Source organism: Lycorma delicatula, chromosome 8 (assembly GCF_047948215.1).
Source record: "Lycorma delicatula isolate Av1 chromosome 8, ASM4794821v1, whole genome shotgun sequence".
In the NCBI taxonomy this organism is placed as follows: Eukaryota; Metazoa; Arthropoda; class Insecta; order Hemiptera; family Fulgoridae; genus Lycorma; species Lycorma delicatula.
The window spans coordinates 125,320,958-125,344,354 of NC_134462.1; the positions used below are offsets into that span (position 1 = coordinate 125,320,958).

The window sequence follows — 23,397 nt, forward strand, 5'->3', positions numbered from 1 at the left end:
AGAAGTGGCTGCTGGAGTCTCACTAAGAAAGAAGTTAAAACTTTTATATGCTTAAGACAGGGCTTAATGGGAATGATGTAAAGGAAATTTAGGTTGTTATGATGGGAGTCTCCCGTTAAAGCCCGACAGGGCAATGAACCGGTGGGGGGGGGGGGGCGACCGGAACGTCATTAGGCGGGTTTCTTCCCCTACGGGGTTGGGATGTTATGATCTTAGGTCCGGACGAGGCCTACAGCAAAGGCAAAAGCTGAGTTAATAAATCACCGATGCAAATGTCTACCGAGGCATTTACATCAGTGGCATCCCAAAGAGGCCAGGCTTATTACTATGAGATGTAAAAGATCAGAGGGCGATAGACGATTCCCGTTAAAGCCCAACAGGGCACGGCACGGGGGGGGGGGTGTTGTGGCGACCGGAACGTCACTAGGCAGGTGTTCCTACGGGGTTGGGACGTTATGATGGAAGGGTTGACTCCGGCTTGTGTCCGGACTGTAGGGTCGATGGGGCACTGTGGACCGTGTCCTGTATGTCTGACCCCGGTACGAAGCTGAGCGTACCAGAATTTTTAGGGAACTTGAGAGAGTAAACTCCTTTGATCTGCGAGATTGGACAATTGTGGCTGGCTTCTTTCGATTCCTCGCCCAGCGTAGGACAGCCAAGGGGATTTAGTAGAGCAGGAACCCGGGCGGCTAGGGACCGCCTGGACAGTTTGACTGGCCGAAGGTAGGCGAGCCACCGTTAGTTAGATCTGAGGTATTATAAATTATATAAGCTGTCTTTGGAACGGCGACTGCACTGTCGATGGTAATTTAAATAAAAATGACGATTTATTTTAAATAGAATTTAAATATACATAAAAAAGTTCACTGCTATCATGTTTACATTTTGATTTTATAATAAATAAAAATAACGAATAACTAAATTCTTCATTTTTTTGTTATAGGTCCAAACTGGTTACCCATTGTCGGAAATACACCGGCAATAAGAAGATTAAGCCGGAAATTAGGAGGACAACACAATGCGCTAACCTACCTAGCTAATTTATATAACACTAAAATTCTTGGTCTTAAACTTGGAAAAGAATATATTGTCGTGGTTTTTGGTGAAACTCTTATTCGTGATGTATATACAAGAGATGAATTTCTGACACGACCTGATAGTTTCTTCATTCGTTTACGATCAATGGGAACAAGAAAAGGTATTTTATTTTATTACCTTATAAAAATAAATAAATTTGTATTGTCCAACATAGAACATGAATAACATTCGTCTTTAATACCTGTAATAAACACATAAATGTCAAATGAAAAATTGTTTGGACTGTTCTTATGAAAACAGTTGTTTAGAATGAAATCAGTTAATTAGATATAAAAAACAGCATCCGTTAATGTGTTCAGGCTGAAGTACCGTTTTACAGATGGAAGCACTGGGAAAATTAAATATCAATAAAATTAATTTTAAAGCCAGTCTACATTCAGTATGTCGGTGTATTTTCAGATAAAAATTTCTCAATTCAGAGAAAAACCTTTCGATTCAGGTTCAGATAACAATTTCTCGTTTTAGAGAAAAACCTTTCGATACTGTGATTAATAATTGTTTAAATAATTATAAATACATGGTTCATATCCTTTACACTACCAGAAATCACATTTTCTAATTATTTTAACAAAAAAAAATTAATACGAAAGATGTATTCAAATTTGAAAAAATTTGCTTTCTAAATGTTTGGAAAAATACTTTAAACTTTTTCATGAAGAAGCAACACAACACCTTTGAAATAATATTTCAGAAGCACATTTTTGCGAATTTAGGAAGAATATATAAAAAAAAAAGACTTACTTTTGTTAATATACACTGTCACACTAAAAAAAATTGAAATTTTCAGGACGTGTTCTACTTGTAAAAATAATGAAAAAAGTTCATATAAATACAGGTCTGAAAACGCTTTGTTTTCGAGTGACGCCTGGCAAAAAATTTCTCCCGGATTTCAGCTCTTCTAATAAAAATAAGTCCTACTGCAATTTTTGGATCCAAATTAGGTTATGTAATTTGAGATGGAAACTAGGACAAAACAGGTCCAAGAACTTTAACTCCAGTAGTTTTTAAGATATATATATGCGAGGTAAAACACAAAATTAGGTGTCGAAAAACAAATTTTGTTTATGTAGTAGTACAACAGCTTTGTTAAATGACTGATAAATGCGGAAGATTTAGTAACAAACTGTAGAGAATTTAATTCTGGGAAAATTAAAGGAAATACAGAAAATAAAAAGTAAATAAAAAATCGTTTTTTTTCTTGAAGCAAAAACAGACGAAAAAGACAGAAAATCGAAATATTTTGTATATCTACCTAATAATCATATTTCTAATACAGTAAAACGAAAAATAAAATACATTAAGTGATAAATGATAACAAAATAACAAACCTCAGTTACAGTTATTGTTCGAAATTCCCTCCTCATAATTTACACAGCTCTCTGCCCGACGTAAAATATTTCCGTATCATCTCAGGATCGTTTCGTATAAATTCAATAGCATTTCGTATTGTAATGAGTAATTCTTCTATAGTATTAACTTTTTGTCGGTATACTATCGTTTTCATATGGTCCCAAATCTAGTGGCGCTGAGTCAGCTGATCGTGGTGCCCGGTTGATTGGTCCACCGCATTCAAAGCGGTTCAAAAAATTAGCATTCAAGTGATTTCTAACTACTAAAGAAAAAATGTGGTATTGCATCATCGTACTGGAAAATTATTTGCAATTATTTGTAAAGGTACTCCCTCCAAAATAGCAGGCAAATTATTTTTCAAGAAATGAACATGTGCTTCTCCTGTAAGGTTTTCATTGAAAACAAACGGTCCCAGAATTTTTTCATAAATAATGACACACCAAACATTAATGTGAATTATATGTTGGAAACTAGTTTCAACAATAACATGTGGATTGTCAAACGACTATTTTTATAATTGAAGATTCCGTTCTCATAAAAGTGGCTTCATCAATTAAATAAATCTGGACTCATCTTATCGTTGTCTAGAATTCAATAACACAAGTTTAACCTGTAGAGGTAATTTGTTACCTGCAAATTTTGAACCTTCTGCAGGTGGAAAGCATAAGACTTTCTTTCATTTGCATGCGCTACACTTTGTTTTTTGACAAACCAATACGACATGAAATTCGCCTTGTACTAGTGCCGGGGCTACGCTGAATTTGTTGAATCACACAATGATTTACTTGCCGTTCAACAGAAAACGAACAGTTGGAAATGATCCTTTAGTTCGTTAATGTTGATACACCGAAGAATGTTTAAAAGGAATGTTTGTTAGAAATAGAAAGAATAATACAATTTTCTATTTTTCGTCCGTTTTGCTTCAATAAAAAAACCATTATTAAAAGTTTTATATACTTTTTATTGGCTGTATTTATTTTAATTTTCTTAGAATTAAATTCTCTATAAGTTTGTTTCTATATATTCCGCATTTATTAGTCATTTAACAAAGCTATTGTACTGCATACCTAAACAAAATTTGTTTTTCAACACCTAATTTTGTGTTTTACGTCGTATGTATATCTTAAAGACTACTGGAGTTATACGAGGTTCGACAATAAAGTAATGAGACTGATGTGAAAAAAAAATGTTGCTTACCGTTTTAGTCATATTTAGTGTTGTCTCGTTCAAAGTAGTTCCCCTCTGATTGCACACACTTATTCCAGCGCTTCTGCCATTGATGATAACATTTCTGGAACTCATCTTCTGTAATATCCTCCAAGACCCTCGTCACAGCTTTTTGGACATCTTGTGTTGTTTGAAAATGGTGTCCCTTGACCGCCATTTTGACTCTTGAAAATAGAAAAAAGTCACACGGAGCGATATCTGGTGAATAAGGTGGCTGTGGTAGTACTGAAATTTGTTTTGAGGTTAAAAATTGCTGTATTGACACAGCAGTATGGGATGGCGCATTATCGTGATGCAGAATCCAATTATCAGCAATGGTGGCACGGTCACGAAGAACTCGTTTACGAAGTCTTTCTAAAATTTCTTTGTAGAAATATCGGTTAACTGTTTGTTCAGGAGGCACCCGCTCTTTATGAACAGTTCCCTTGGAATCGAAGAAGCACACAAGCGTGCATTTCACTTTTGACTTTGACATGCGAGCTTCTTTTGGTCTGGGTGATCCCTTTGAGCACCATTGCGAACTTTGGCGTTTTGTCTCTGGATCGTATTGAAAAAAGCAACCTTCATCACCAGTGATAACACGGCTCAACAAATTTGGATTGATTTCAGTTTGTTCTAACAGATCGGCTGCCACATTTTTTCGTGTTTCTCGCTGTTGTTGTGTGAGATTTTTGGGGACCATTTTTGCACAAATCTTTCTCGTACCAAGATCTTCATTTAATATTAGACGAACCGTTTCTCGATTGATGTTGACTTCTTCTGCAATCATTTTCACTGATAATCTTCGATCAGATCGTACGATTTCACGCACCCTGGTCAAGTTGACATCTGTCCGTGAGGTTGATGGTCGTCCACTGCGGTCTTCATCTTCAACATTCGTTCTGCCTTCACTAAAAATTTTATGCCACCGAAAAACTTGAGCTCTTGACATAACCTCCTCTCCAAAAGCCTTTTGAAGCTTACCGTAAGTTGTCGTCGCGTTATCACCCGATTTAACGCAAAAATAAATGGCATACCGTTGCGCAAATTTTGCGGTTTCATTTCTGTGACGAGAGACACAAACACGTGTTCACTTATTACAGCACAACTCACGACTGAGCAGTTGCATCAATGTGCCGCATGGACTAGAAGTAGCTTATAGACCAAGGTCAAAGATGGTGTGCCTACGCAAGCTGCAGGGTTGCCACATCTTGCAAAGAAAAATCAGTCTCATTACTTTATTGTCGCACCTCGTAGTTCTTGGACCTGTTGTCTCCTAGTTTCCATCTTAAATTACATAGCAAACTACCTACTTTACTATCTAATTTGGATCCCAAAAGTTACAATAGGTCTTTTTATTAGGAGAACTGAAATCCAAGAGAAATCTTTTGCTAGCCGTAACTCAAAAAGAAAGCGTTTGCTATATTTAAGCTATATTAAAGCTATATTTAAATGAACTTTTTTCATTATTTTTATCAAAAGAACATGTCCTGAAATTTTCTCCGTGGGATACTCAGTATATAAACACAAAAGCACACTGATAATACTTGTAAATAATTTAAATTTTTAATTTAGAACCTACTGATATAGTAAATATTTGTAAAGAAATTTATACATTCTCTTTATGTTTTGTCTTTTACTTTGTATTTACTTGTCTTCTACTCACAACTTATACTGTTAATTTAAACAGGCATTACAATGACAGACGGACCATTTTGGGAAGAACAAAGATCTTTTGCTGTAAGACACTTGAGAGATCTTGGATTTGGAAAGACATTAATGGAAGATCTTATTATGGAAGAATTCCAAGTATGTATACAATATAATCAAGTATATAACAATAATTTATATATTTCCTCATTTACAGAACAAATAGGTTAAACCAGTGATTCCCAAACTGTGCGCCGCGGCGAGTCGTGGCCTCTTCACAAGGGCGTCGCGAAATATTGTAAAAGCTTCATAATTAATTGAATCAAGACATTTATAATTAATTTAATGTTAATAAAGTAAAAAAAAATAATGAAGATACACGACTTTTATTTATTTTTGAAGTTATACTTCTTTTGGCGCGTTAGGAGAAACTGATCAGAGGGTACTTTCAGCAAGTTACGGAAGCTCCGCGCACCGATGTAATACACCATGAAGATTTGTGAAGGACCAAGTGGATCAGTTTGCACGCACTTGCGAGTAGTGTTTAATTCAGTCAGTCGTTCAATGCAATTGAACGAATCGTGCAAGTGATTAGCACGTATTGTAAACGTAACAGATATTTAGTCGTTATAAATATATATTTATATACACGGTTTTCTGAAGACGGATATTTTCCTTATATTCACAAGAACTGTGAATATCGTTGTTCATATTCATAAAACCTTATTTATGTTGCAGCGTATATATATATATATATATTTTTTTTTTGTGAAAATTGTGTATCAAGATTTGAGGTGATATTTATGTAAGTATTATTTTTTATGAGTAAAATTATATTTTTTAATAACACAGAAAGTAGCACACATAAGATAAATTCTTGATTTTGCATAAATAATTTTAAATTTACCAAAAACATAATTTTTGATAAAATACTATTATAAAATAAAACTATTTGTGCCATATCTTTCATATCATAAGTCACTGATAACTTTCATGCTTATTCAGTCGCCATCCGAAGAATTAATGGAACTAAACTAATCGAAATATATTCGATTAAATTTGTTTTATATAATAACGAATACTTCAATACTTTTTAAACTGTATAAAATAAATATTATTTAATTTAAGTGTTATTTATTCAAACTTTTATTCATGGTATTTAATGTCTTCTATCGATCGTTTGACTCGGTTCAAATTTGTTTGAATGCGTAAAAAAATAATTTTTTATTCACGTCAAAGAAGTATAACTTCTTACCTGCGTACATAAGTACACACGAGCTTTTTGTCTCTTACTTACGAATAATCATACTTTTACTTAGGTTAAGGCACCATGGAAAAATTGTAATTGAAAAAGGGCGCCGCGACTCGGAAAAGTTTGGGAACCACTGGGTTAAACCATACATTTTAATAGTAATTTTGTTTCTGGAAGAAAGGATTTTACACTTTTTTTTTAAACTGATTGTGTTCTGAAAATTCCAAACCTGGTGGAGGAGAATTATGCTGTCTAGAAATATTACAGAATTAGAAGGGGGAACTGTTTTATAAATGCAAACAGTCTTATATAGTAGTATAGATTCCCTTAGATCACACATTACAGTACATGATTACACTTTACTATTAGTAAAAAGAGACAGAAAGAAATTGAAATATGTTTACTTCTTTGCTAGAAAGAAGTAAATCAGTAAATTCAGGTAAAATGATCTGCCCTACATGTGAGTAGAATAAGAAGCTTCTTTTTGTAAGTAGCTGCAACTGATATGAATATTATTGTTTATGACTAAAAGTATAGTTAAATATGTATTTACTCAAACATTTAGCAACTAATGATTTTAAAACTATTTTATTCTGTAACAAATATATCTATTGATTTATTATCTATATTACTGATTTCATCATTATTAATTTTAGGTATTAGTATGAACTGTGTAACCACTTCTTTATAATATTATACAAATATTATCATATAATTATTATAAATTTCAGTAATGCTGTCCTAATCAAAACGTGCTATGCACTTGTAAAGCTGCCCTGATCAAGGTTTCACTTGATCCTTCCAAGTAATTGCTGGAGAATTACTTCATTCATGAAATAGTGATCTTATTCCTGACATAATCATAGGAGTTACAGGTGACCTTATATGAATCACAAGTTTGTAGAAATGAAATAATAAATTTCAAGAAGCATATTATGTCAGACTTGTTTGGTGATAGGTGATTGAAGTGTTTCCTTGTTTATTTTTTCACCAAATAGAATACATTGTAATATCAGTACACCAACCTTACTGAAATACCAGAGACATTCACCCATACAACAAGTCACACTTTCTCTCTGTTGTCCACAGAACTATCCGTGTAATGAACATCATTACTTTTAAGAGAAGGCAATGGTGATTGGTGCCTTTTGTATCTCAAGTATTGTCATGGGATGCAGATTTTGTGCTGCAATAAATTTATAACCCACCTGTTATGAAATGTGCAAAAAATAAACTGCACACACACACACCACACTCACACACTCTTTCTCTCTCTCTCTCTCTCTCACTCACTCACTCATCCACGTGCGCATAACTTATATATATATATATATATATATATATATAAAGTTTTTCCGGGACTTTCATAACATATTCTACTTTTGTAAATAATCAAAAACATTCATAAAACATATGTCTTAAAATAGGGGGGGGGGGGTCAATTTTCTCAGAAAGTTTCCAAACATAACCCCCCACTTAATATTAAGCTTAGAACATGCCTGAATTTTTTTTTAATTTGCCCCAAAATTCCCCTCTTTCACAAAATTCAAAAAGATCATATTTTTATTTATTGCATTATTTTTCAACAAAATCTTTTTTTAATGACTTCCTAGACATTGGGAGTGGAGAAACCGATAAAAGTTTAAAAATATTGATTTTTTTGAATTTTTCAAAACTTTTGGGTTTATTTAAACTCTGAAAAGGTATTAAAAGTTTAAATAATAAACTTTTAGTCATACTACTAGCTGCAGAGGTGTGCCATAGGCATGTCCTTCGCAGCTAGGCCCTCTGGGATGGGTTGCCCTGGTGGGCGGCGTCTCAGAATCGCATTATTAGGTGTCAAAAATTGATTATCACTTGTGTAAAAATTTTTTTTTTTAATGAAAAAATTGATCAAGGAAAAGCGAAAAAAAGGGTTCGTCATTCAGTTAAGCACCATTCCTTATTAGGAAATAATTTTTAGGGTGGGTTACTATCATCGGGCTGATAGTTGGGTGATTTTGTTGGTGGAGGAGCAAAACGTTTTTTAAAAATACTTATTTTATTTTACAATATTCTTAACTTCCATTTATAAGCTTAAACATCACCCTGATTCCAGAATAATTATTTCTTCAAAACAACTGATAAGTAACGATAAAAGATGCAATTTTTAATTTTCAACACAAAAGGTATTAACTAACATTTCTCACTTTTTCTGTTATTGAAAATCATTAAAAATGTCTCCATGAAGTTATGTGACCTTCTTTCACCCCTAAATTACTACGTTAGACAATAAAGTAATTTAAATATTCAGATGTATTTACAAGACCATTTGTTTATATTACAATAATTATCACTATACTAATATTACAATATTATTTACGTACCATTTTTAAAAATCTTTTAGGAACTTGTTAAAAAAGTGGGAGATGGAGGTGAAATTGAATGGTCAAAACTTTTAGCACCTAGTGCACTTAATGTCCTTTGGGCACTTACAGCTGGCTCACGTTTTAAATTGGATGATCCTCGTTTAGCCGCTTTACTTCATTTGATGGATGAACGTGCTAAAGCATTTGATATGGCTGGAGGTGTCTTAAGCCAAATGCCTTGGCTTCGCCACATAGCCCCAGATTACACAGGATTTAATCTTATTAAAGATATGAATATTCAATTATCTAAACTACTATCGGTAAGTAAAACTGTTTATTTGTTTTAAATTTATATCCAATGATATAATTTTAATGTTATATTTAGCCAGTGGATAATTACATGCATACTTTGCTTTCAAGGTTCTCTCAATAGCTCATTTAATTTAACATAGATGTACATTGTTTTTTTTTTTTACATTTTTAAGGGAAAAATTATTTGCTATTTATGTTGTTTACAATAAATAAAAACAATATTCAACAGAATAATTGAATAGCATTAAATACTGTGCACCAAACATAGAACTGTATGCTAAAAAAACAACATTTATAAATTTGCAATGTTTAAAAATAATAATTACTTCAAAATTAATTACCCTTTAATATAGCAATAAACTCAGAAATGATTCAGTAAGATTGAGCTTTATTGACTTTCCTTTGTTCTTTAATCTGTAAACTTCTTTAATTATGTAACTGCACCAAATCTATTTACAATTTTTAATTGTAAATAGTTCAGTAGAAATCACAGCATTAAACTTCATTGTAAAAAAATATTAATTTATTTATAACGCTTGTAACACGGTACGTCATTTTCACATTAATTTCTTTTTTTTACAAAAACTAGGATTAGTGTACCTCTAAAACAGAAACAACAAAATTTTTCTTAGAAAATTATTCAATTTTTTTTTTAATATTCTTTAGTTACAAACAAGTAACTTAACTTATAAGTTATTAATGATGTAACTTATTATTTTGTTAATTATTAAGTTATTAAAAGAAAAATAACCTTTTTTTAATTAAAAATTGTTTAGTCATAATAATCATCATTAATAAAACCTGCTCTAATCATAGTTACGAGAACTGTAAAATAAATATTTGTAAAATTTACTATACCAGTTATTTTATTAATGTTACCAACAAATATAATCTATTATCTCATAATTAATTTGGTGGTTCATAAATTATGTTTATTAAATTTTGGACTATTCATTATTATAATTATTATTAAGAAAGAGTGATCTGTTTAGGCAGAGTAAGATGCAGTAAGAACCATATTTCCTTATTTTTTTTTTAGAAAAATTTCAATCTTTATTCTTTTTTTGTTAGGATTGGTTTCCCACTAAAATTTATACAATATGTAAATAAAATAAACAGTAACAGTAATTATCAATTCCTGATTATTTCTTTGCTTAGTTACACTTAATTAGCACTCTATTGTCTTCATATTGAATTTGATACTATCATTGCTGAGATTCAAATCCGCTTGATATTAAGGTAAAAGTACTTTATTAAAAAAATATATATATATAAATACCATTAGTAATTATTTAAAAAACAATTATAATTTTTATAATATTAATCTTAATTACTTCTAATCAGCTTAACACTAACTAATCTTATATAAATTTTACTTAAGGATTCTATAGAAGAACACAAAAGAACACTTCAGGAAAACAAAACAAGAGACTTTATCGATGCATTCCTTCATCAAATGAATATTTCTAATGGCTCACCAACAACATTTACAGGTATGAATTTATTTCATTTATAAAACCATTGTATGAATAAAACTAGTTCTATCAAACATATAAAGACCAACAAAACCAAACTGGAAAGACCAACTGAACTGTATGCAGTTCAGTTAGTATTCATGGAGAACTGGTAATAATTTATTTAACATTTTACTGAATAATAAACACATTAACTATGACACCACATATTTTGGAACATTAAACACATCTCTATTGAATTAACTATCCTTTGAGTTATCAGAAAAAAACAACTTTTATAACAGTAAAATTAAATTACTACAGTAAAAACTCTAATTCATCACCTTTTATAATTTTTAACTTGTGTGAGTGTGTAACAATACTCAGACATAAATAAATAACTCTTTTATTCTAAATGTTATAGAAAAATACATTATATAGATCACATCAGGAATTGGTAGGTATATTATTCTACAGATAAGAGAAAAGAATAATATTTTTAAAAACAACTATTTAAAAAAAAAAAATACTGGACATTCATAAATGTAAGCGATAATATTAAGTTAACATTCTTACATTAATTTAACAATTTTCTAAGTATTTGTAAACATAATTCATGCTTAAGGGCACCAAGCAATGGTTATGGGCATCTGAAAGCCCATTATTTTATCATGAAGACATTACATTTCAGACGGGAATATACATAACCATAATAAATCTTTAATGATGATGAAAAGTTTAGCGTTTTATTAAGGCAGTTCAAAGCAAAACAATACAGTTTGATTTTGTTGTTAACGTAATCAGTTTAATCATTCCAAGAGAACTTGTCATATCTAATAAAGTATCCATAAACATTTGCATTATAGGCAACAGAAATACTGTCGTTTACATTAATGGATGACTTCTTAAGTACCTGAATAAATTAAACTGAATTGAAGTCTATCCGTGTGAGCACCAATGTTACGTCTACCTGAGAAGTGTAGTGCAATGGTTTTATCCGTATTTAAAGACAGATAGATGGTTATAATCCAACTGTGAATAATTTTCTGAACTTTTTGTCTTTCTGAATAATTATCTTCACGTATGGAGATATTTATTTGAAGTTAATTATCTTACAATTTTTTATCTGGTAAATGATACAGTTTATCATGTGTAACACTGTACGTAACAATGAATGATTAAAGAGCTTAAGGTAGGTCATTAATGAACAATAAGAAAAGCATGGGATCAAGGATACTTCCTGCGGCATTTGGCATTCTACATCTTGACATGAGGACCTACATTTTACAAGTGTATTTATATCAAAAAATGATTAATAAGGTATGACTTTATCCAGTTGAAAATAGCTCTTCTGATAGAATATCTGATAAAAATGAAACGGTCTATTTAATTTGGTTTTAGTTTTTATATGTAATTTCTTACAACCTATATACACAAGATTTAATAAATAATCCTGTAAAACTGCCATATTTATTGAAAACAACTTCTTCATGTCATAATTACATTATATAATAATATATCTGGAACTGAAAACCTATAAAAAATTTAATAGAATGAATAGAACTGAAAAAGAGATTGGTGCTTACATTCAAAACAAAGACATATACATGAAAGAAATTGATGTTAATCATTATTGATTGATTATATTAACTAAGAAATGATTTCATGTGACAGTAAAGTAGATCAGTGCTTAGAAATGTAGTAGGTTGTATGAGATAAGAAGCTGAAGTGATTGACATCAATAGTATAAAGAAACATTTTGCTAGTTTGCCATAGAAAAGTAAAAGAACAGACTACTCTAAAAGAAAATAATAGATTGTTTTAAAAAATCATAATGTTTTGCTTTTCATTTTTTAAAATTATTTTTAAAACAATCTATTATTTTCTTTAAGAGTAGTCTGTTATTTTACTTTGCTATGGCAAACTAGCAAAATATCTCCTCTTTGATCTTTGTTTGTCTGTGCTACTTATTGTACTTGGAACATATTACCACTTTTTAAAGGAAACTAGTGTTTTGTGTTCTTCAATGTAAAATATTAAGCAACAACTGATTTTCCTCTATAATGTTACAAATAACTTTCTTACACGTAATTTTATAAAGTTCTATTATTAACATTTGTATTTTTTTAAACGTCTGAACATGTTTAAAAAAATACAAATAATATTACATAAATATATGTTACATTCATGTATCCTGCAATTTGTCATATTTTTTCATCACCAATATATGGTTCTGATTATTAATGAAAAATGAATTATGGAGTCTCTGCAGTACATTGATTTTTAAGTTCTATTGTAAATTTCTGGTAATTATAATATATATTTAATATATTAAATTATATATTTTTTTAATATAATAATATATTTCTCTTTTACTATATAGTCTACACTACTATTAATATTAACTCTTTATTTAGCTGAAAAAAACTTTAAATTTGTTACAACAATATTACTGATGAAACAAATATTTACACAGGATTTTACAGGGACTGGTTTGTTCTCATTTCAGATGACCAACTTATAATGGTGTGTCTGGACTTTTTTATTGCCGGTTCACAAACAACAAGAAATACACTTAGTTTTGCATTGCTCAATGCTATGTTACATCCAGAAATTCAACAGCGAATCCATGAAGAGATTGATCAAGAATTACCAAATGGAAAACTACCTGCTTTTTTTACAAAATCAAAGTATAAAGCACAAAGTATTTAAGTAAATTTTATTATTAAAATGTAAAAAATATGATTCAGTTGAAAAATTAATAATCAGATTAAAAAAACAGCAAGGAGATACAATAGCAATAACACATATAATATATATACAAAATCAAGTATGATTTTGTTAATAAAGTGCTATACAATACTATGATTACTTATGACATAACATCACTGCACTGATTAAACATTGAAATTTAACAAAACTGGGAGTTAATAACTGTATCCGTTATCCCTGAGTACTGACACAGTGAGATTAGATGTTGCAGTTAATGTCAATCTAATGACTTCAAATCACAACAACATTTTTATGATCACTGAGCCAGATAACCAATCCATTTTATTCTGTCAATGAAATAATATATATAGTTTCATGTTTTATACAGATTTTGTTTTTTTCCTAAACCAACAACTTTGTATCTCATAGAAGTTTTAGTTACATAGATTTTAATCACACATTATTAGAAACAAAATATTTATATATTTATCATAATAATTGAAGACACAAATAGCTGTGGAGGCAAAATATTATCTAAAGGAGGGTTATGACACTTTCAGAACATTAAGCTGGTTACCATTCTAAACCTGATGATGACTTTTTTGTTGTTTATAACCTTAAAATCTCAATTTACAATGGCAAGTCCTCTTAAAGTTTGTGAATTAGTTTTAACAAAGTTCAGTGATCCGTTTACTCTACATGACCAAACTATACAGGCAAAGTTGTATGAACTGCAGAAATTTTTACAAATGGATAGAGAAATTTAAAAACTCGTCAGTGACAGATGAGCACCGATTAATGTCCAATTGAAGTTTCAACTTCAGCGTTTGAAATTCGCATAGATTCTCTCATCCAAAAAAAATCAATGGATTACAGTTAAAAAATTACAAGCAAATATTGGTACAGTTCACAACACTATCACTGACTAGCTCAAATACTGTAAAACAAAAGCGCAAGATGAGTTTTAAGAAAGTTGATATATTACATCAGTTTGACAAGACAAAGATTTCTTGGAAGCAGACATAAATAAGCTGATTCAGAAATGAGATAAACATATTCAGAAATATCGCTGGATTATGTTGAAAAGTTCAAAAAATGTCACATTGATTAAATCAACTGTTTTAACTCCAGAACAATTGTGTTTTTAATTCTTGTAGGACCCTTGGTACAATGAATTAAAATTGTTTGTATTAAAATATCATTACCATTATTCCCACTGTTTAATCCAATTAAGTAACACAAATAAATAAAAAATTAATAGATTTTTGTTTTCACTGACTACTAAGAAAAATTAATTGAATAAAAATGTATAATTAAATAATGAATTTATTATTTTTTTTATTAAAAATATTTTTAATTGTGTTAAATACAGATTTCCCTACACAGAAGCATTTCTTTGGGAATCACAAAGATTTCAACATGTAGTACCAATTGCTGGACCTAGACGAGTAACTGAAGATACTTATATCGATGGTTATCTCATTCCAAAGGTAAAAGTACAATATAGTTTTGTAGTTATATTAACAGATAAAATGATAAAAAACAGTTGTAATTTAATAAAAAGAAAAAACACAAAAACTAGACTACTTTTGGGCAAAAGTTTTTTCCCAATCACTTGCCTTTAACTGTTGCACAAACATCATTTTGTGTAAATGAAAGTTGAGATCCAAATGCAGAATTCCCCTTACAAATTGATCCAAATTGTTTTCAGCACTGCATGTCTCACTGGGAAACAACAAGGGTTATTCTCCACCACCTCTCTAACAGTCTTAAAGCTCTCATGTGTTAACTGTTCTGACTCCTCAGGTAGTACCTTTTCAATCCAGATAGAATCAGTGGCTCTAAAATTTTGTACCCATAATAATATTGAGGGTAAAATGCAATTTAAATGCTCATTATGTTTTAAAAACTGAATCACCCATTTAAAAAAAAAACTTCTTGAACATATGCTACAATCCAATGCTTCTGGCAGCTATTTTTTACTACCAAGTAGCTTAGGTACTAGATTATATAAACTGGTTTTAAGGGGAAATTATTTCATAATAATAAATCAGTTCTGAAAAATTTAACAAAGCATATAAAAGCTTTATTTAAAATCAATTGCTGAATATCGTGCTGAAAGAAGACCTGTATTTAGAAATACAGGTAAACCTGTATTTCTAAAAGAAAGAAGACTTGTATTTATTAACAAGATGTTCACACTGCCAATCAAAAACACGCCGATGTCGTGAACAAGAAAGTGTGTCAATTCTAATTTTGAAAGATGACATAATAATAATCCATGTTAGAGATGATACTTGCTAATCACTGTAATAAAACAAGTTTGAAAATCATATTAGCTTACTGTATGTCAGTATTATTTTTAGCATAATAATGTTTCATTGCAGACAGTTGACTTAATGGAAGTATGCAAATCATATTCTGAAAGCATTACTATAGATAATTAGAGAAAATATTGTCTCAAATAATATCTCAAAGAAATTGATCCATCACCAATTCCAAAGACCTGTTGAAGTTGAGAATCTTGTTATAAAAGTTGAGATGGAAGCGATAGTAGTAATAATATTAGCAATGAAAATAGTGATTAAAGCATTGTCTAACACTGGGCGACCAAAAAAAAATTCTGGTGTTTAAAGAATGAATATAGCTTTTATTTTGCACCACTCAATAGTGTTTTATGAGTAATCTTGAAGTGAAAACAATTAAATTTTAGTTTGCACACACTATTTTAAATAGCAGCTCCTTCGGACTGTTGCATAGACCAAGTTGTTATTGCACAGACCACAGACTTAAACAAAATCAGTTGACTGTTGAATGAAGAAATTACTTGTGAATCTCATAATAGAAATTTTCAAAATAACAAAAACAAACACAAGTGATGTGAACAGTTTTTGAAAATTGGTGTTTTGAAAGGAATTGGTAGAATTCATGTGCAACTCTCTCTGAAAGTAAATGTTTGGTGTGGTATCATCATGCATAATCAAATTTTTGGGCCATTTTTTTTCTATGAGCATAGTATTATGAGTATAATATATCTGAACATGTTAGAGAACTTTGTGTTTCTGTAGATTGAAAATATGGAGGACCAACAGGATGGAGCCCGCTCTACACCATACAAAAGCTATGTGGACTGTGCTCAACAACGGTTCCCAGAAGGTGGGATAAACATTGAAACTCCCATCTCTTGAACACTGCCAATGTGATGTGAAGTCCCAATTTGTATACCACTTCAAGAAAGCTATTCATAGAATTTCACTTCACTGTCCATCAGTTTAGCTTTATTACACAAAATTTCCTTAGCATGGAAATAGAAAATTGTAGGAAGACAAATCTGAGGTCTACGAAGAATGCAGAAGAATTTAAACCAGAATTTGGCTAATTTGTTAATGCAACTGCTAAGTCTTACTGTTTTCATGCAAAAAATGTTTTTTTGTCAAATTGTGGTCTGGGCTATAACTTTCAGCAATCAGAAATTTAAAAAAAAATTGTTGTAATACTCACTGTTGATTGTTATTCCTTTAAAGATAATAATGAAAATTATGCCTTTCATTTCAAAACCCAATGGCATGAATCTTTAGAAGAGAGCACCAACTTCGCTTTCATTATGACCCAAGTTTCATCGTTAAATTACAAATCAGCTCAAAATTTCCTTGAAATGCTCTAAATTCTAGGATGAAAAATCCATTTAACAGTATTTTGTTGAATGCAAGCAAACATGGTTCCGATGAATGTAGCTAATATTTGAGTAGAATGCTGTGCAAATGATCAGTTGAGATGTGTACAATCTGTTATTTATGTGACATTCAATCTGCAACAGTCCATACAACAGCCCAAACTGATTTACAGATGATAACCAAAGAATTTTTTTTTTTTAAATATCACCTCATTGGGCATCCACTTCAGTGTTTGTCTAAATAGATTGATTCAATAATTTTCCAATTCTGCAATCTGTGTATGAATGGTTTTAAATGACACTGAAGACTTATCAAGAACTGAATCTGCATCCTTTTTGGTTAGATGCTGTTTTAAAAAATGTACAATTTTTCGATGAACAAAGTTCTTTTTTCTCTCCATTTTACCAAAATCACTAAGAGTGATTTCTTGACACTAAGTAACATACTGATGATCATTTTAAGAATATAAAAAAGAACACAGCTGATAAAATATATTGTTAATTGTGCTACAATCATTAACTTTACTTATCCTTTTATACAATTTCACAATTTACAAAAACAAACATTTAAAAAACTAACAGTACTAACTAAAATAATAAATAAATGGACCCCACAACATTCTATAGTTTTATTTTATCCTCATTTAAAAATTAACTTAAGAGATCTTCAACCCCAAATAATTTTAAAAAATGGTTTACAACAACAATACTTATAAATTATATTCACTTTGTAGACAACAAAAAAGGTCAGTAATAAAGTAAAAGAATGATTTAGATTAAAATAGAAGTATAAATTAATTTCTTCAGAATAAATGAAAATTCAAGAAATCAACTTAATTATAAAATTTGCTTACAGGGAACAACTATACTTATAAATCTAAATGAATTTCATCACAGTTGTGAAAAATTTAAAGATCCTGATGCATTTCGTCCTGAAAGATTTTTAGACGCAGAGGGAAAGTTTTCTCCAGACAGACTATACTTATTTGGATATGGTAATCTATTCTCAATATACTATACTAGTTAGTAAAATATCAATAATAATTTCATATAAAGAGAAAGTGAAACCTTTCATCTAGAAGGTTTCAAATTCAAAACCTGACCCCATTTATTTTTTACTATCTAACATACATTTCAAGGATCATTCCTGTTCATTTTCCAGGAATCGTTGAATGCAATAAAGTTAACGAAAGGTTTTAATTTAATTCATTTTTAAACATATGGCAATTGATCAAGAAAAAAATTATATCACTATTAATAAACATTGTTATTCTCTTAAATGCTCTAAGTAATATGCATAAGATTTTATGTAACAGTAATCTAAATGCAGTTGATTATTATCATAGAATAAAAAGGCACAAGAAAATGCAACTCAAATATGAAAGATCAACTATTTCGTTAATTTTAAAGAAAATATACTTATAACTGTGTCAGCCATTTATTTTGAATAGTATCACGTAACTCTCAGGCTTATTTTTTTATTTATAAACATTCTACCACTACTAGAATATTAATAGAAAATATTTTTTATACAGTTATTTATGGATTTTAAAGGTGCATTAAAAAAATGTTATTGATACTAATGATTTTAGGCTGACCTTTTTAATATGTCCTGATTATAGACTGATTCATTTTGGATATATCAATTATATAATATGAATTTTTGTTTTATTAATAAGAAAAACTTTTTTTTATAAAAACTAAATTAAACATTCTAGGAAAAATATAATTTAGCAAAAGATTATCTTATGACCTTATTAGTCAGCCTGTGATCCTACAGGCTAATATGAGTGCTCATATTAATAAAAAAATTAATGGCAACATTTTGAAATGCTTACCTTGAGACATTATAATTGCTAATCAGCAAACTACGTTTTAGTAGCCTTGTGTCTTGACTGCATCACTGAATTTTAATAAAATATATAATTAACCATGTAATATGTTTTATTTACAGGAAAAAGAAGATGTTTAGGTGAAACACTGGCCATAAAATATATATTTCTAGTTTTTGTAGGTTTATTGAAACATTATGAATTATTGCCAGTACCAGGAAAACCATTACCAACATTAGAACCTATTCCTGGAATAACACTATCACCAAAACCACACAGTATGCTGATTAAAAAACGTTTTCAGAGTAAATCATAACATGAATCAAATACAAAAAAACTGTATGGCTTTTTATTATATATAAAAAAATTAATCGCTGATTATATTTAGTACCAGTATTTAGGATTGGAGGACCAGTTCCAGAAATCACTATTAATTATATAGTTTTCTTTCCTTATTCTCTCAGTTAATAAGTTATATCATTTTTGTTATTTATATTGATTTAACATAAAGTAAATAAGTATGAATAATGTGTTTGTTAATAAAATTCAGTTATATAAGTAAATAATAGGTAAACATTATATAAGTAAATCCACTATGTTTTCAGTGTTCATGCAAATGTAATGTATGAAAAGTTATTTTTATTTATTTAAAATAAATAATATAAAACAAATCTAAAAAACTCTGAAATTATTTTTTTTTTTAATTTCAAGAATTTTCTTTAGAGTAAAAACAATGGTTTAATAGTATAACAAAAATAGTAAAGTTCTTTTTAGAGATACATCTCATAAATACTTTATACCACAAGAGGCCTTAGACTCATTAATGTTAAGCAATATTTGGATATTATTCCCGTTTTGTATTTTATAATTGCATTATAAAATGGGTTGCAGGGTTGCAGTCATTGTGGGTCATGACTGCAGCAATTCTTTATTGTAACTGACAATTTCTCCCAAAAAAATAATGCCATAATGTATTATAGAATGGAAATAGCTATAAACAGACTGCTTTTAAACCTCAAAAAAATATAACATTCTAAGAGTACAAATTATATATATGGAATGCTTTGCTTATTGCACAACCTCAGTACTATTATGTAAACTATAAAGGTTTTCAATCATTAAATTAAGGAAGGAAATACTAAAACATGTAGGCTAATTTTAAAGTTTTTAGATAATCTTATCTTAAATTCCACTAACAGTGGTTTTCCATTCAATAACCATAAAACCTCAATCTTCATTTCAATGCTAAATCATTATATGCTAAATCAACATATAAGTATTATTAGCAAATAAAATAATTCTAGAAGTGCCCACATATACCAATATGTGTCGCAGACAAAGTGACTATTCAACTATTCTATTAAAATATATTAAATATATATTCTAAAAAAAAAAATATATATATGTATATATAAGCTTAGCAAGCACAATTTTATCAAAGATACAATTGAATGCTTTGGTCACATTGCAGATCATACCAAATATTTAAAAATATAAGCGAATGGATCTATGAAAATTTCTGGGCAAATTATTTGACATTCCAGATAATATGAAAATTATTTTGTTACACATTTTTGATTAACATTAAAATTCCCAACTCAAAAATTAAATGGAATTTAAAATTACTTCTGCACTTCAAATGGCGTTACTTCCAATTTTCAAGGGTGTTAGAAATGTACAATTAAGTTACTACCTTGTATTTCAGAAGTGAACTGATTTAGAGCTACTTCCAAAGTTCCTTCAAGAGTAAATCTTTATTGTGTAATCCTTAAAGAACTGTGAGCCTCTATCACTGTGTGACCTAGGTTTGAATATGTATATATTTACATATATAGTAGTGGAGAAATTTGCTGATTGAAGTACAAACTTTAATGATTTGAATTGATGAACTGCAAGCCTCTATCTCTGTGTGAACTAGGTTTGAATTGAATGATTCAAATCAATATTACAAAAATAGAATTAAATTTATATTAAACAGAATAAAATTATATAAATTTAAAAAAATTCTGTTTAATAACAGCCTTCCTGTGGGAACTGTGTGTGAGGCTAGAGTGGTGAGTGGTGAGGTGATATGGCACCTTTTGCGAGGCCAGACCAATCATCACCACCAACTGGTAACACAAATAGGGTGCTGTTTTGGGAGGTGCAATAGGGTGCTCTAATAATATCTCTGCAAACAATCATCTGATTTTCAAAATTCAAACGGGGTATTTGATGGCTAACTTTTGCATGAATCAGGTACTCTCAATCTAACAAACTTCTCAAAAACACAAACGCTTAACATTAAAAGAAAAAGTATCTGTTAGAAATGTCAACGAAGAAGGAAAACTAAGTGTTCATGATATTGCAACACAATTTGATATTGGGAAAACTCAGATAAGCGACATCTTAAAAACCAAACTTAATGAAACCTGAAGTCATGATCTGAAAATGACAATCAGTTAAGCAAATGTTCATTTCCTAAAATGCCAGGCCTAGCGGTTGACAATTTGACTTATGAGTGGTTTTGCAAGGCTCGGGCTAATAACATTCCGATCGCTGGAACTTTGGTACATAAGAAAACCAGAAAACCCTACAAACTACTTAAGAAATCGGCTACAATGAGTTCAAAGCATCAGGTGGTTGGTTAGATAAATTTTGAATTAGACATAACATAACATTTCATTTAAAAATGTTTGTGGTGAAATGTCTGGGGATTGTAGATGAGAATTTGCTGTCTGAGTGGAAGGAAAAGTTAAATGAAATAAGTGTGAGTTATAATGAAAGAAACATTTTTAATTGCGAGACTGGTATTTTTTTCTGGGCTTTGCCCAGTTAAACAATGTGTTGAAGAGAGAGAAATGTACAATGGGGAAGAAATCAAAAGAAAGACTGCCTGTTATGTTGGTTGTGAATATGTCAAATGAATTTGTAAAACCACTAATAATTGGCCAATCTGCAAAGCCATGATGTTTTAAGGACAACATAAATTATTAATTAGAAATTGAATGTAATCAAATCATAACCCTAGTCATCAAATCTTGGATGACTAGGGTCATAATGATGAACTGATTGCTAAGTTTTGAACATAGAATAAGAAGGCAAAATAAAAAAGTCAGCGGACAATCCAAAATTCCACCCTAACGATAGCTTAGAAAATGTAAATTTGATATTTCTTTTCCCAAATATTACTGCAGTATGTTAACTGCTTGATTGAGAGATCATTCAGAACTTTAAAATTCAGTACAGAAAAAAGGTGTTACGATCCTATTGTCAACAATAAAAGAAGATGCTGGATTAGCTTTCTAAAAGTAATAGTGTGCTGGATGAAATCTTATGGACTATGGCAATAAAGCAGGTTACTTACTACTACATTGGTGAGAAATTGTTTTGTAAAAGCCAGTAGTATTAAATCTCCAACAACTAACTACAATTTCAACATTGAAAATCTTTCTGAACCAAATGAAAAGCCTGTGGAACAGAGTGAATTACAAGAACATACTGAACCTAGTTGAACTTGGAAACTAGAAAGAGTACCCGAATATTGAAGATGCACTCAACACAGAGGACGTTATTGACTCGCATATAGAAATAACTAGTGACTCATGTCAAATTGCTTACAACTATTACAATTTTACAATTTAACAGCCAAAAAGAAAAAAAACAAATAACTGGATATGAAACTTTTCTATTTCAGCATTAAATTATAAGTTAAGGTATTAAAACTTAAATCTGAACTGTCTTACTATTTCCTAGTTTGTTAGTCCAAAATACACTCACCAGATGGTGCATGAAAACACAAAATTACTTCTAAATTTTGCTGTGTACTGAATATTGTTACATGAATCAATCATCACAGTTCAGAGAAAATTCTAAACCACTTAATGCAAAAAATTATTATTCTAAGTTAAAACTGTTTTCTGGAAACTGACTATATAGTAAACCAGATATTAGATCAGAAAAACCTCCAATTGCAGAGCGAGGTGATTGAAAATTCCAAAAACATATATTCACGGTTCAGATAACAATTAAATATATAAAGTTAAAACTCAATATTTCCAAGGGTACAACAGCATAGTATTAGAAATAATGTCTGCAACTTAAGCTACAGAGATTACTTATGATAAAAGCCACACTGATATTGAAAAAAAAGTAAATACATTTTACATCAGAATATTATGAAAAATTTATTTATAAAACTTAGAAGCTGCTTTCTATCCGAATGACAACGTGAACTCCCATAACCTTAAGATGTGGAGTATGCACATCCCACAAAAAGTAGTAAGAAATGAACAATACTCATCCAAAGATAAATGTTTATGGGCTTTAGATTTTTCTTAAATTTGTAGGCCATTATTTTTTCTGAGAAAATGTCACTGCATTTGTTGTCTGTACATAGTTGAACACTTATCTCAGAATTACAATAAGGTATACAGAGAGAATGTTTTTATAACACATAAGCATACAAACCACATTTCCATTATAGTTATTTATTTTCTTAACATAGCATAACTGTCTTAATTGGATATGA

General features: G+C 30.0%; 1 protein-coding gene across 7 annotated transcripts in view; it reads left to right on the forward strand.

Moving 5' to 3' along the window:
- The window catches only part of Cyp305a1 (Cytochrome P450 305a1), an 82,206-nt gene extending 62,687 nt beyond the window's left edge, over positions 1-19,519 (forward strand). For all 7 annotated transcript variants that reach the window (XM_075372502.1, XM_075372506.1, XM_075372501.1 and 4 more), the window contains exons 4-11: positions 944-1,198; positions 5,345-5,463; positions 8,943-9,224; positions 10,598-10,709; positions 13,180-13,360; positions 14,755-14,872; positions 17,912-18,050; positions 19,010-19,519. In XM_075372502.1, the coding sequence (XP_075228617.1) occupies positions 944-1,198; positions 5,345-5,463; positions 8,943-9,224; positions 10,598-10,709; positions 13,180-13,360; positions 14,755-14,872; positions 17,912-18,050; positions 19,010-19,203 (1,400 nt within the window). In that variant the 3' untranslated portion in view covers positions 19,204-19,519. The remainder of the gene's footprint in view (positions 1-943; positions 1,199-5,344; positions 5,464-8,942; positions 9,225-10,597; positions 10,710-13,179; positions 13,361-14,754; positions 14,873-17,911; positions 18,051-19,009) is intronic.
- Positions 19,520-23,397: the final 3,878 nt, after the last annotated feature.